The 15,919-nt window shown below is 40.1% G+C and overlaps 1 protein-coding gene across 1 annotated transcript; it reads left to right on the top strand.

Annotated features, from left to right (window-relative positions):
* The first annotated feature begins 3,013 nt into the window (after positions 1–3,013).
* Positions 3,014–15,624, top strand: LOC133446794 (CD209 antigen-like). The gene is made up of 7 exons (XM_061724882.1): positions 3,014–3,386; positions 4,993–5,128; positions 10,424–10,522; positions 10,613–11,407; positions 11,651–11,793; positions 14,784–14,893; positions 14,984–15,624. Exons 2-7 carry the CDS (start codon positions 5,020–5,022, stop codon positions 15,120–15,122), a joined length of 1,395 nt encoding a protein of 464 aa, XP_061580866.1. The 5' UTR covers positions 3,014–3,386; positions 4,993–5,019; the 3' UTR covers positions 15,123–15,624.
* Positions 15,625–15,919: the final 295 nt, after the last annotated feature.

The raw sequence follows: 15,919 nt of genomic DNA, 5'->3' as shown, positions 1-15,919 counted from the left end.
TTTTTTTTTTTTCCTTTTTTTCCTTTTTTTCCTTTTTTCTTCTTTTCTTTCCTTTTTTTCTTTTTTTCTCTTTTTTACTCTTTTTTTGTTCTTTTTTCTTTTTTTCTTTTTTCTTCTTTTTTTCCTTTTTTCTCTTTTTTTCTTCCTTTTTCCTTTCCTTTTTAATCTCGACATTTCAACTTTTTTCTCGAAATTTTGACTTTTTTCTCGACATTTCGACTTTTTTCTCGAGATTGTACTTCAACATTAATCTCAACATTTCGACTTTTTTCTCAAAATTTTGACTTTTTTCTTGACATGTCGACATTTTCCATGAAATTTTGACTATTTCCTCGACATTTCGACTTTTTTCCCGAAATCTTGACTTTTTTCTCGACATTTCGACTTTTTTCTCTACATTTCAACTTTTTTCTCAAGATTGTACTTCAACATTAATCTTGACATTTCGACTTTTCTCTCGACATTTCGACTTTTTTCTCGACATTTTTCTCGAAGTGCATTATGAAAAAATAAATCTTCCCCCAGTTCTAACTAATATAGAAACTTGCAGCATGTGTTTCTTCATTCTAATTCTGATACAAGACTTTTCATTTTTTGCGGCTCCAGACATTTGCTTTTTTGTTTTTGGTCCAATATGGCTCTTTCAACATTTTGGGTTGCCGACCCCTGCTCTAGCTCTAGCACTGTGCCATTTTTATGCCTGTGAACCCGCAGTTGGTGTTGTGTCTTTGATTAAAAACAATCAGAGCTCTGGGAAATTCTTGGTCCCTGCCTGGCTTGATTGGTTCTTCTGGTCTAAGGGTTTATTGCATTATCGCAACCCACCCTTATTACTTAGTGGTCGCAGATGTGAATTGTAACCATGGAGACCATCACCACGTTAGAGATTAACCTGGTTTTGGAGCTAACCCAAAACTCAAGGCAATGAAGAGGAGTCAGAAAAAATCAGAAAAATCCATGAAATTTAGATATCTACTTTTAAAATAGAGAACATGTTTATTGACTGATTGATCTGTCTGCGCAAGTAAACGACTTCACTGATGACCGTGGTCTTTACGGGAAACTGTCTTCAGCTGAGGGAACATGTTAGTCACCGCCTCCCAGATGTCAATATTTTCACAATCACGGAAGCGCAAGATAAAAAAAAATACAGGAAGCAATCTGACTCTAAGGTTTATTGATCGATGCTTCCGGGTCGGTGTGAATCACTAATGAGTGTAATAATACCCAGAGTACCAAGGAACTCTAATTTTATATGCTGGGACATTTTTTATATATAAATACTGTACATGCTTGGGGTGTATGATTAAATTATTGAAATGAAAGTAGGTTGATTTTGATGAGCTAGAATTTTAAGCTCAGTATTGAAACTAACACCACTTAGCTGAAGTTTCTTTGTTTTTTGCAATCAAGATTATTCGGGTAAAGAATAACCCACGAATGACAGCAAGAGGCTTCAAGACATCACTGGAACTTGCAAACTTCTGTTTATGAATCTACTTTATACAAGTCACTGAAGGGGCAGGGCGTCCATAGTCGCAGGCCAAGGAGGAGCCAGTGGTTATCTTGGAAAAATGTTTAAAGAGCAGCTTGGCAATGCTAAATACTATTGTATAAATGTTTTGAGGGCTGATGAAATGACAGCTGAATTGTTCAGGAAGAACACTTAACATCGTGTATGGTGTCATGAGTGTTTATGTTTATGACAGTTTTACGGCACTACGGCAAGTGTTACGTCAGGATAAGCTGTCAAGGAGTGAGAGTAACTTGATACACGTGTGTATTGGATGTCTGCTGCAGTTGGGCTAAATAAACAAGAGCTTTCCAAAGATTGAAGACTCGTCAAAGATTATAAATCATTACATATGGGTAAACAAAACACGTTACCTAGATCAAAAGACCGCACCAGCAGTCAAGTATGGGGGAAAGAGAATCATGATTTGGGGTTGGGTTGTTGCCATTATGGAGGTGAAAATGAAATATCCTGCAGGATGATGTCATGAAGACAGTCCTCCAGCTGAAGCTGTAGACGTTATGCAGCTGGACATTGATCCTGAGCAAGGGAGTCCATCCGTAACAGACTCGCTCTAGTTATAAACCTTTCAGAGTGGTCCAGTCAGAGATCCACAGAGATTAAATGTTCTACATGCAATTTTTATGATTTATTTTTATGATTTTATATCCTCATAAGGATTTTGTTAAATGTTATTAGGTGGGGGCTCCTCATAAGCCTACTGGCTTGCTCGCTCCTCCCTGCACAGTTTCTTTTAACTGAACTTACTTGTGTAATGTTCTTTTTTTTTATGTTATGTGCTAAATAAACTAAACTAAACTAAAACTGTGTGGAAAGATCTCCAGAGAACCACACCAGACATTATGTTTCTGATCTGCAGCCGTTCTGGAAAAATCCATCCTGAACCGTGTGCAGGTCTGGTCCAGAAATACTGAAAGATTTTGCTCGTAGTCAATGAACTCACAGGAGGTTTGAGCAGTTATTAACTCTGGGGTCATTTACATTTTATCCTGAATTGTAAGAGTTTAATGTTTCTGCTCAATAAACATATGAAAAATGTAAAACGTTAGTGTGTTATCCACTCAAAAACAGCGTTTTTGTCTTCTACTGTGACTTCAACGAAGATCAGCTATATATTTTGGTGAATTAATACCAGGAGGTAACTTTTATTCTATAAAGAACAAAAGAGGACTTATTTTTGAACATTTAGAAGCAGGAAATAAATAAGTACATTTTACAAAGTCAGTGTAAACGACAGCTGCATGTGAGTGTGTGCTGGCAGAAATTTCTCAACATGAACTCAAACACTCACATGAACTCATCAGATGAGGAAGAACAGAAACCCAAGAGCAACTGCTGACGGTGCAGTTTTCGTGTCAAGACGTGGTGAAAAAAGCTGATTGGCCAATGTCAGCATATTTGAGGGAAAATAAATCTGGCCAAACATGTTGTTAAAGTGCAGCTTTTATCTTTGGCAAACATTTTATTTTCAACATGATTCTAAATCAACGGCCACTGATCAAACACTCATCTTTATGTGTTTGTCCTCAGATTATTAATGAATCCCCAGCAGGCGTGCACAAGAAAGACTTCTATTGAGTTTTCTGAATGACTTAATTGGCTTCATTCAGTCCGGCAGCCACGTTTCATGATTGCTTTGCATTTCCTCTTGACTCACTGAGGAAGGAAGGATGAACTTGTACCTCCCACTAACCTAAACTCCCACTTCATAACATCTGCCCCACTGATAACAAGTTCAAGAAGCTGTGGCAAGTTTCATCTGTTAAAAAATACATGAAGTACATTTTCATTTAGATTTCTGCGCTGAAAATAAATATCCGAAGTCCTGCTTGCTCCCATCTGTACGAGACAGGTAAGTTTTATTGAATTCATCGTTATATCTACGACTGTTCAGCATCATCTGCTCAACCAATAGGAGCTAAAATACTTCTATTTTTAAAAAGAAAGGAGATTAACATTGGAATAGTAAAACCCTAAATAAAAATAAGTTGACTGTAAAAATAAAAAATGTGTCTAAAGTGTGCAGTGATTTTTACATTTATTTCAACTTTTATTTAACTGCATTATGAACCTAAGAAGTTGGATGGTTTGTGTAATTAACGTTCAGTTTTGACAACATTTGAAAGGTGTACTAGCAGAAGATTGAGATGCAACCTAATGCACAGTTTCAGGTGTTTTCTTTCTATCCCTTTCTTTATACAAACACATTATTTGTGCATTTTTAGTTTCAAAGTTCTCCACACATTCTCTATTTGGAGCAGATCATGACTGCAGGCCGGCCAGACTAGCACACATTCCATCTCACGCTTTATCTATGCCTTTTTAATGTGTGCATTTTTTGTTTTGTATCGCCTTGTTGGGAAATAAATTGGTTTCCCTGGAAACGATGTGGTACTGAGGCCATAATATGTTGCTGTAAAATCTGGGCGTATTTTTCTGTATCAACGAAGCGATCAGAGAAGTGAAGATGAGATCAGATGCAACCCCGTAGTATCCCAGAGCCTGGCTTTTGGACAGGTTGCTGATAAAAGTCTGGATGATACTTTTGTTACTTGGTCTGGAGCACATGGGACACAGATGATGTGCTCCTTAATCCCTTGTCTATGTGGTTATGTCATCTATTGATTGTGTTGTCTCATTAAGAGATGAAAGGTAACCGGCTTCGGATTCTGTCTGGACCCTGAAATTCCTTTTACTAGTTTTATCATTGTAATCTTTTCATTTATGGGGCATTTAATGTTATCACCATTGAATATGATATTATTGTGTATAATCTATCATGTTTTATCATTGCTCCAGGGAGCACTTTGGTTGTAAATACGCTTTATAAATAAAGTTGACTTGATTTTATCATTGAATGAAAGAGAAACATGCATATCTGCAGCCTTTCTTTGAGAAACATTACTTTAATGCTTGATTTTCTCACGCATTTATTGATTAAAAGGACATCCTCTCCCCGTCTTTGCTCCTCCACTGTTTCTTGGGCACTGATTTTGTAAATAATGATCACCACAGCAACCTGCTGATATCAGCAGTTTGAAAAATGGAGAAGTAAAATAAAATGAAAAAAGAAATCTGTAAAATTCTCCCCCTGCTGGAGGTGCTCCTCTCCTAAATTGTAAAAAATGTGTTTTAGGCCTTGAACAATGTATTTATATAAACACATAGAGCTCTTTAGATAAAACGGGAAGTATCATTGGTTCAATCTGCATTCAGTCAAAAGCCAAAGCAAATACTGGAATCACTTCTTCTTTTTCAGTTCAGTTTGAACTTTCTGCAACTGTTTTCCTTTTGTGATTCTATGAAGTTTTACTGTTTATAGGAACCTTTCAAATAAATCACTGTAATGGAGCTATTCTTTAATTTTTTGTTGTCTTATTTCAGGAACACTCATGAGCAGCTCAGCACACCGCTTTAGACACTAACTAACTTTTTTGTTCTGTTTTTTGGCTAAAAAGACTCCAGCCCCTAAATCTGATGCAAATATGACGATCGAGTACCGTGACTCCACAGTGACACACATGGACCTGGATGAATGTAAAATCAGCTATCAACAACTGTCCCTCACAGATGGCAGCAAACTTCGTCAATCAGGTGATTTTCTGATCCAATATGGAACCGATTGTTGTCTAAATAGGTCACTGGGAGATCAGTCACTCCACTGCTAATCTCCCTGCGCTGGCTTCCAGTTGCAGCGCGCATCAAGTTCAAAGCTCTGCTTCTGGCTCATCAAACAATTACCCAAACAGCTCCTGCCTACCTTCCCTCCTTATCCCAGAGTTACACTCCCTCTTGATGACTTTGCTCAGCCAGTGAAAGACGCCTGGTGCTTCCACAACCACAACGTGGCGTGAAATCAGTAGCCAGATTCTTCTCCTCCATTGTTCCCCGATGGTGGAATGACCTACCAAACTCTTTCCGAACCGCAGGGTCTGTATCTACTTTTAAGAGCAAGTTAAAGACTCAGCTCTTTAAGGAGCACTTCTGCATCTAGTAAACTTCTCTGCTCATCGGAATGAGTTAGAAGATTTGTCCAGCTCTTTGCAGGACTCAGCACTGAGAAAGCTGCAGGCACTTATGCCAAAATGATAATATGATGGTGAATTTAAAACCTAGTTTTGCTGAATAAAGGACTGCTGGGTTGTGTGGAAAAAATATCCTCTGGCACTAGCATGGCAGCACCTGTGTCCAACTGGACTACAGCAGTCTGACCAGCACTGATCCAGCTGGACCTTCCTATGTGGTTTCTTGCTTGTGTTGTTCTTCGCTTTGGATAAAAGCATCTGCTAAATGACGGTAATAGTAGTAGTAGTAGTAGCAGCAGTAGTAGTAGTAGCCTACTAGCAGCAGATGCAGCAGTAGTAGTAGTATTAGTAGTAGTATAAGTAGTAGTAGTAGTAGTAGTAGCAGCAGTAGTGGCAGCAGTAGTAGCAGTAGTAGTGGCAGCATTAGCAGTAGTAGTAGTAGTAGTAGCAGTAGTAGCAGTAGCAGTAGCAGTAGTAGTAGTAGTAGTAGTAGTAGCAGCAGCAGTAGTAGTAGCAGTAGCAGTAGCAGTAGCAGTAGTAGTAGTAGTAGTAGTAGCAGTAGTAGCAGTAGCAGTAGCAGTAGCAGTAGTAGTAGTAGTAGTAGTAGCAGCAGCAGTAGTAGTAGCAGTAGCAGTAGCAGTAGCAGTAGCAGTAGTAGTAGTAGTAGTAGTAGTAGTAGCAGTAGTAGCAGTAGCAGTAGTAGCAGTAGTAGTAGTAGTAGCAGTAGCAGTAGTAGTAGTAGTAGCAGTAGCAGTAGCAGTAGTAGCAGCAGCAGTAGTAGTAGCAGTAGCAGTAGCAGTAGCAGTAGCAGTAGTAGTAGTAGCAGTAGTAGTAGCAGTAGTAGTAGTAGTAGTAGCAGTAGTAGCAGTAGCAGTAGCAGTAGCAGTAGTAGTAGTAGTAGTAGTAGTAGTAGCAGCAGCAGCAGTAGTAGTAGTAGTAGTAGCAGTAGCAGTAGCAGTAGTAGTAGTAGTAGTAGTAGTAGTAGTAGCAGTAGCAGTAGTAGTAGTAGTAGCAGTAGCAGTAGTAGTAGTAGTAGTAGCATTAGCAGTAGTAGTAGTAGTAGCAGTAGCAGTAGTAGTAGTAGTAGCAGTAGCAGTAGTAGTAGTAGTAGTAGTAGCAGCAGTAGTGGCAGCATTAGCACAGTAGTAGTAGTAGCAGTAGCAGTAGCAGTAGTAGTAGCAGTAGTAGAGTAGTAGTAGTAGTAGTAGCAGCAGTAGTAGCAACAGTAGTGGCAGCATTAGCAGTACTAGTAGTAGTAGTAGTAGTAGTAGCAGCAGTAGTAGTGGCAGCATTAGCAGTGGTAGTAGTAGTAGCAGTAGCAGTAGTAGTAGTAGTAGAGTAGTAGTAGTAGCAGTAGTAGCAGTAGTAGTAGTAGTAGTAGTAGTAGTAGTAGTAGTAGTAGTAGTAGTAGTAGTAGTAGTAGTAGCAGTAGCAGTAGTATTAGTAGTAGTAGTAGTAGTAGTAGCAGTAGTGGCGTCTCACAGCAAGAAGGTCCTGGGTTTGATTCCCGCCGGGGACGCTGTGGGCGCTGAAGTGCGTGTTAGTTCCCCCATGACTTCAGCGCCCACACCCTGGGTGGGGTTGTTGAAAGGGCCTTTCTGTGTGGAGTTTGCATGTTCTCTCCGTGTTCCCTTGGGTAGCAATGTGAGCTACCCTCACAAAAACATGCAGCAGTCCTGGGCTATACATACCCCTCTGGCCAACTGGGGCGCCAGATGGGGTGGGGAGGATCCAGCCGGAATAACGTGATCCTTCCACGCGCTACGTCCGGCCAGAGAAACCCCACCCTGTCTGGTGAAAAGATGCGGCCTGCTCACTCCTCAGGTTAAGGAGGAGACCTGAGCTCAGTGCAGGGCCCTGTAGAGGATGGTAGAGGATGGCAATGCCCAGGACTGTACCTTAGGTAGGAGCACTGGGTGATAAAAATGGGGGAAAAAAAAACCGGGATAAAAAATATATATATTAAAAAAAAAAAAAAAAAAAAAAAAAAGAAGTGTGAGAACCACTTGTACTTTAGTGGTCTTCTGTATTTCTACCTTAATGTGCCTTATGAGCAGCTGAAAAAATCTTTAAACATAAAACAAGTGTTCTGTAGTGTAACTGTGGTATTCTATATCCAACATGAATTGTGTTTCCATCCTTTAACTTAATTTGAAGTTTCAATTTTTGGTATTAAGATAATTGGCGGAATATCAGTAGGTAAAATAATTGTAAGAACGTTGTGTTTTTGCTTGACTGACTTAGCTTATCTTAAAATAAGATGTTAATTAATTTAACTTTACATCCATTCGGATCAAATCTATCCAAACATTATCATGTCATGTGCTGCTACTGAAACCACGTTGTGGTACTGCCAGAGCTGAAATGAGCACTAGCAGAGCTCTGGTTGCTGCTCTGGGGTTAGACCTGCTGCAGTCTGCCACCACTGTGACCGCGTGTCCCGTTGGTCTTCTACTTGCAAAGGTCGTGAAATGATCCGCCGTGACGTCTGGGTCCTTCCACAGATCTATGACAGAGCAGGTACTGAGCTGCAGCCAAACATTTGCAACTGGAGTTGTTGCTTAGTGTGTTGTTTGGGCGGTGAAATCAGAAATGACTGCTGCGTCTAGCTGAATCTCCAGGCTCCCTGTTCTTAGCTTATCTTCATTCTTGGGCCATTCCAGGTCAGCTAACAGCAAGTCACGGCGGGCTGTTTGTAAGATTAAGATACACTTTATTGTCCCACGTGTGGGAAATTCGGGTTGGGCTTTAACCCATGCTGTGCCCACAGACAACAAGGATCAACAACAACAAAGGTCAGGGACTCCTCAAGGACAAGAACATACACCATATTTACATAGACATAGACCATAGAGTGTGTGTACTAGATGATACCATTTCAATAACACAGTTCAAAGATAACCATCCTCTATATTTCATTTGCTGCTATTAAAGGAGCTTGAGGCCGGATTGTGGCAAGATTTATGAAAAAAATCCGTATACATTTTAAGTTTTCTAGTAATAATGTCAGGTGAAGCGTTCCAAACCCAAAAGAATGAGCCCTCTAGTGTATCTCTCCTTTGTCTTGAACAGGCTGTGTGCTGCAAAATGTGCTGCAATTCGGTCCCGAATTTCCCGCGCTGGGCTGCGGATGTGACGTCACATGACGCTGCATGTACGTTCTCCCCGTTCTCCCGTGCCGGCTTCACTGTTGGCTGCAGTACCCCCAACGGCCGCCGTGGTGAAGGGTGGCGCTAGAGAGTCTCATTTCTTAAAAGGATCCTCAAGCTCCTTTAAGTAGCCTTATTGAGGACGGGATAAAATAGTTTTTAAATCTATTTAGCCTCCAGCGTGGGGCCCTAAACGTCCTCCCTGATGGCAGTAACTGGAACTCTCTGTGTAAATTTCATTGCAAATTTCCCCTCTGTGGGACTATTAAAGGATTATCTTATCTTATCTTATCTTATCCTATCGTAACACGTGGGAAGGATAGCATATGATCTTATTGGCCAGCCTTAGAGCAGCCTGCTCATAGGTGGACTGCAGGTGTGGGTGTTCCTGTACACCTGTTATCTTCCATGCCGTCTGCATGAGACGAACCAACTTGGACCTTAATTGTACAGACAAATTACCGTACCAAGCGGCGATGCAATATCTGATAAGACTCTCACAAACAGCATGGTAAAAAATCAACATCAATTTTTGTTCTACACCATGAACTCTCAATCGCCGCAAGAAGTGCAGGCCTTGTTGGAGTCTGCTACAGAGCGAGTCAACATGCATACTCCAAGTAAGCGAGCTCTCAATAAAAACACCCAAATATTTAAACGAGGCAACCTGTGAGATGGCGTCATTGTGTATGACCACGGGCCTGTGGTCACCCACTCCTCTGGGGTCAAAAACCATCTCCTTGTAAAATCAATAGAACACCAAAACATTTTCTTTTTGAACTATGAAGGGTAATGCTCTAGTATCTATTCCCAGCTGAGATCTCAAGAAACTGTAAAAGTAATAATAATGATAATGGCTTGGTTTTATATAGCGCCCTTCAAGGCACCCAGAGCGCTTTACAGAGACCATTATTCATTCATACACATTCTCACAAGTGGTGGTGGTAGCTACGTTTTGTAGCCACAGCTGCCCTGGGGCAGACTGACGGAAGCGTGGCTGCCATATTGCGCCAAACGGCCCCTCCGACCACCACCAAACATTCATACACATTCAAACACATTCACACGGGGCAAGGTGGGAAGGTGTCTTAAGTAGCAACCATCCCTCAATTACACATACATTTACACATATATACATTTAAAAAATGTGGCACAAAAATTCACCTCAAACAGTTGTCATGATGCGGAAATGTAGCTATGAAAACTTCAACGGTTTTAACCAGTTTATTTGTGTTGCGAGTTGAACATTTTAAACATGCGTTTGGAGTCAGCACCTAGTGGTAGGTCTATGAACTGCAATTTTTGGTACTACCGGGTAGACTTTGACCCAGAAGTTGGAAGACTGACATTTGTTCCCAACAGTGCAGAACATACGCAACTAAACGACGTGGGGGTGGGGTTGATGCAATGAGTCCAAGATCCACCACTTTAAACCACCACGATGGTTGAAGAATTGTAACGTAATATCTTGAATTATTACATTTTTACTGAAAACAGTCATTTAGATTTGGTGAACGTTGTCACCCTGCCTATGTCCCATTTGTAACAACAACAAAAAAAAAACAACCCAAAAAAATCATATTTTTCCAAATAAGCATTATTTACTTGAAATGACATTTTTTCACAGTATTTTGCAACCCCACTCAGTAAAACCACAAGTTCCTGGATTATTTGGAAATACTAGTTTCTACTTCTGCCTTTTCGTTGTCATTCAGTTCACGCGTTGAGAAACAACCCCTTCAAGGTTGCCACAGTTAGCCTCGGCCTGCTGTGTGCTCTCCTGATAGCTGGGGTCATCGGTCAACATTTCCACAGTGAGTCTACCTGTTTTGGTTCTTCTCTTCTTCACATTGTGTTGTACCAAGATCCAATCCTAGGTTCATGTTTTTTTCTCCTCTGTGCAGACAAAAATGTGGAGCAAGACTTTCAGAAAAACGCAACAGCCCTGAGCACAGACAAAAGGAGCCTGCAAGAAAACCTGAAGACGACGCAGAAAGAGAAACGGGATCTGGAATCCAGCCGTAAACAGCTACAGGAGCGTTACGACTACCTGTCTAAAACGAAAGACCAAATAGATATCAATAACGATTTGCTGAGTCAGGAGGTAAACCAACTCAAAGTTACCCAAAGCAGCTTACAGGACACCAATACTGATTTGAAAAGGGAGTCGGATCAGCTAAAAGTCAATAGGACCCAGCTGCAGAGAGACAGAGACTCCTTGACAGCAGCCCAGAGCAACCTACAAACACAATATGACACTGTCATGAAACGCAAAAAAGAGTTACAGACTAGTTATGACTCTGTGAGCAATGACAGAAACAATCTGCAGAACAGATTCAACAACGTAACGAGACAGAGAGAGCAGCTGCAGCTGAGTTACAACAACCTAATCAAGAAGGTTGAACATCTACAAGACGGGCACAACCTCTCAGCCATCGAGAAAGACAAGCTCGCAAAGGGTCACCAAAACCTGACCATCGAGCTGGACGCTCTGAAGAGCACGTATGACATGGTTAAAACAGCACAAGACACGCTGCAGGTTTCTTACGCCACGGTCGTCCAGGAAAAAAATGAGCTTCAGAACAGGTTCAGGGACGTAGCAGCAGAGAGGGACCGACTGAAAATAGAAACCCAAAATATGACTGCTGAGAGAGACCAGCTGCTGGAAAAGATTGACAAGCTGAACGCAACGATTCAAGGTAAGCAGAGAGCATGCAACGCTTCATAAATGTTCCGGCATGTAGGACATCATGTACTGGAGCGTTTCCTTCAATAGCACTTGTAAATTGGTCCACGCTTGTTGTTGTTGATGCTTTTTAATAAAAGTAAAATGTAATGGCTCAATCACTTCCCTTTTTTTCAGTTGTATTTACATGTTAAAACTGTTAAATTGCACAATAGAAACAATTTTTTCAGCGTTTGGTGATATCCTCCAATTGCAGAGAAGAAATGCAAGATTGGATGGCAGAAGTTTGAATTCAGCTGCTACTACGCTTCTCAAACAAAGAAGACCTGGAATATGAGCAGAGACTACTGTAAATCCAATGGAGCAGACCTGGCGATCATAAACAGTAAAGAGGAAATGGTGTGTGTGTGTATATACAGTATATATATAGATATAGATATATTGCATGGTGTTACACAAACTCATTAACTATTAAGAAACAATACCATAGATTTTTATTTTCACTAAAAAAGCCGGAGTGGTTTCACAATGAGTTTACATGTATGAATATTATCCAAAAGATGTGAGTTTCTGTTTCGCCTGACCAAACATTTTGTCATTATTTACATCCGTGTGAGTCACTATTCAGTTCTTTGGCCAGATGCCATTAAATTCAATTATATTCAAATTGCATCTAGTACAATACAAGTTGTCTGAAGCTCTTTCTAGAGACCCAGAACCCCCGAGCAAACATTGTGGAGCTAGGCCGTTTAGGACTTTACCGTATACAAGTACAGCATTTTGAATTGGATCGTGTATTTTACAGGGAGACAATAGAGGGAGGCTAACCCTGGAGAGAGGTGATCTCTTTAGCTGAATCCTGTCAGCACTCATGCAGCTGCATGTTGGATCAGCTACTTAGACATCCTGCTAATAATACATTATAGTAATCTAGTCTAGAAGATACAAATGTGTGCATTAGTTTTCCAGCATCACTCTGGAAGAGGATGTTCCTTATCTTTGTGATATTACCAAGATGAAAAAAATGCTGTGTTACAAACCTGATTAATATGCTGTTTAAATGACAAATCCTTCTCGAAAATAACTCCAAGGTTTCGCACAGTTGTACGGGAGGCCATTGTAACGTTGTCTAATTCCTTCTTAATGTGTTTGGAACCAAAAACAATACCCTCTGTTATATCAGAATTTAGAAGCAAAAGTTTGTGAACAAAATGTTGCGCCAAAGTCCAGACTTTTATGTTCTTAAGACCTGCCTGAAGTTTGGCTAACCATTCTGTTACACCTGGCTTCATAGACAATTACAAAGTGTATCATCAGCATAGCAATGAAAATTGATGCAGTGGTTTTGGATAATACTTCCCAAAGCTGCATGTATGAACTGAACAAGACTTTCTGTGTGGAGTTTGCATGTTCTCCCTGTGCTTGCATGGGTTTCCTCCGGGTACTCCGGCTTCCTCCCACAGTCCAAAAACATGCATAGTAGGTTAACTGATGATTTTAAATTCCCTGTAGGTGTGAGTGTGTCTGGTTGCTTGTCTCTATATGTGGCCCTGTGATGGACTGGGGACCTGTCCAGGGTGAACCTCTGCCTCTCGCCTGTAATTAGCTGGGATAGGCTCCAGCAGACCCCCGTGACCCTGCAAAAAGATAAAAGCGGGTATATGAAATGGATGGATGGACTATGACTATCACATACAGTATGTGATAGTTACATCCCACAACCTTGGTTTTCAGCTTGAATATCTTTGGATATTTTCTCAGCTTGTTTCTACCATTTAAGCAATCCCTTTGATCAACCTTATATTGCATTTTGTCTTGCAGCCACATCCTGGAAAGATGTCTACATGGACCTTTTATTTCTTGTCACAGGAAATTGCATAGAGAAGGCCTTATACCCTTTAACTTTAATGGGCTGACTATGAATACAACTCTCTTTTTTGCAGTGATCATGGACGTTTCAATGTCCCAACAAATCAATCTGCTGGGGTTTGCTGTAGTCAGTGGCGTCCCTAGGCTAAAACATTCGGGGCTAAAGCCCCGGATGTTTTTTAATTAGCCCCGAATATGAATTAAATTATTTATTTATTTATTTATTTTTTTTTTTTTTGTGTTTAGGTTAATCTACAGTCCTCTTATGTTGATGCTTAGATAAAACAGTGGACAGATTTGAGTAACAATTCAATTAACAATTATTATTATTATTATTATTATTTATTTATTTTTCAAGCCACTTCTTTGGCTTTGGCGCACAAGTGGTTAACACCTCCAGGTCGCACGACGCACCTCGTGAGTCAAAACAGCAGGCAGCAGGCAGAAAGCTGTTCAGATGACTTGTATTCGGGATGTCACAGAAAAAGATTTCCACGTTTTAAAGATATAGCACTAACACTTTTCCTGAAAAAGCTGCACACATTTTGATATATATAAGTAAATGAGAAAGGCAAGTGTGGAGTGAAAGTAAAAAGTTACAAACAAGAAATGAACAAAGACAGTAGGTGTAGAGTCAGAATTAATGCAGAGACCTAATTGTACGTGATAAATCAATGTCTCTATGTCCAAAATTTTCAGGATCGCGCTCTAAGCGCGCACATCATAAACTTTTCAGGGCTAAGCCCCAGATGTGTCACAATCCTAGAGACGCCCCTGGCTGTAGTCACATAAGTGCTTATTTATTGGTTTATATCAGTCAGTCGTTCAATACATCCATCCATCTTTATGTGTTACACAAGTTAGGAGAGGAGAGGAGAGATGCCAAACAAAAAAGTGCTTTACATAAATAAAACAAAAGCATAAACAATTAAAGCGGATAATAAAAATATACATACTGGATACTACTAGAGCCCCTGCTCCTAAAATAGTGAGTACTAAAGCATTAGTGCAGTAAAGAATACATGGACATACATTCAGGTACTATGTAAACTTTTTAGATTCAGTCAATTCACTATTTCCCCTTCATACATGCTTACTCTATGAAGGACAATAAATACCTTTAAACGGTCCTCAGATCTGTGTCTTTCAGTGCCGGTCCTCACTGCCCAAGAAGAAGAAATTAAGAAATTACGTGCCTTCACATGCTTTCAGATTAAATTGACTAATTTTTAGTTTGTACTCTGTACTGTAAAGAGGACATTCACAAAAATGCAATGGAGTCAGTATTTGTTTTTCAAATCTAGTGGAGTAAAAGTAGCCAGACTCGCTAAAAATGATACTCAAGTAAATTCCCAAATGGTAAGAAAAAAAGTAGTTTAGTACAGTACAATAATTTCTCAGAAGGAATTGATGACGTTTCAGTGAAATTTAATGGTACAAACAAATTTGTCCACATTTGTCTGATCGTGTCGTGTATAACGAACTGTTGCACTAACTTATGTTTATGGATTTCTTCGTAGACCTTCGTCAACAGTTTGTACAGCAGTGACAAAGAGGTCTGGATTGGACTGAGTGATGGAGGATCAGAAGGACAGTGGAGATGGGTGGATGGGACGCCAATGACCCTAACGTAGGAAACCAAACACACCTCTCTTCAAATCCTGAAGTTCTGGGGTGTGCTGCTTCTTTATCTAATATGGATGACCTCCTTGTTCTTCAGGTTCTGGGCTAAAGGCCAGCCCAACAGCCACCAAGGGAGGAACCAAGACTGTGTGGAGTTCTGGCACCGTGCAACAGGGAACGGAGACTGGAACGATGAGAGCTGCACCGTTGAACAGAACTGGATCTGCGAGGTGTAACCATTTACCCTTTACAAAAGGTCCAAAGTTTGCGATATCAGTGTGTTGTTACGGTGAAGCGTTCATACCGGCTCCACCTTCAGGGTGATAACTCTACACTGGTCAAACTGAGATCTCCTCGTTTGTGATGAGTTATGTTTTATGAATTTAAATTAGCTGATGATGCGAGAGATAGCTTTTTTTTTAAAGAACATTGTGTGAAAATGCGAAAATGAACGTTCAAAAGAGATCAAAGTTTCCATAATTGTTTGTTTATAATGTACAATTATGTCTTTGATGATTACTCAGAATGTGTCCATGTATCAGATTATGATGATTCGTGTATAAAACATCCATTTTCTATATTTTGCATATATACCTTATACAGTTATAGTAGTTTGATTAGTTACAATTATTCTGTGCATGTTTGTCTCAGTTACTCTCGCTGTGAACAGATGAATATTAACACACGTTTACTTGATTCAAATGGTACAAACTATGAAATTAAACACATTAATAACTATTCAAACGGTGTTCTTCATGGCTAAAGTATACATCGGTCAAAATATAATGAAAATAAAAAGGAATTGATCTGCACAAGGCCAGAAAGGAATACAGGAATACAGTCGCCTCAGTGTTTAGTCATCCACCTGTTGAAAAAGATAAAAAGGGTCTACAAATGAAGAAAGTATAAAACTGTTGCTGCTCTCCTGGAGGAGGTTTCCCAGCCAGTGACTCCAAAAGTACAACTCAAAAACCCCAATGAGGTAAAGAACAACCTGCTGATTCTGACTCTAAAGTACAGAAATCATGGATCG

This window comes from Cololabis saira, chromosome 1, assembly GCF_033807715.1.
Source record: "Cololabis saira isolate AMF1-May2022 chromosome 1, fColSai1.1, whole genome shotgun sequence".
Lineage (NCBI taxonomy): Eukaryota > Metazoa > Chordata > Actinopteri > Beloniformes > Belonidae > Cololabis > Cololabis saira.
The sequence above is the reverse complement of the archived record's forward strand: the minus strand, read 5'-3'. Positions and strand labels throughout refer to the sequence as shown.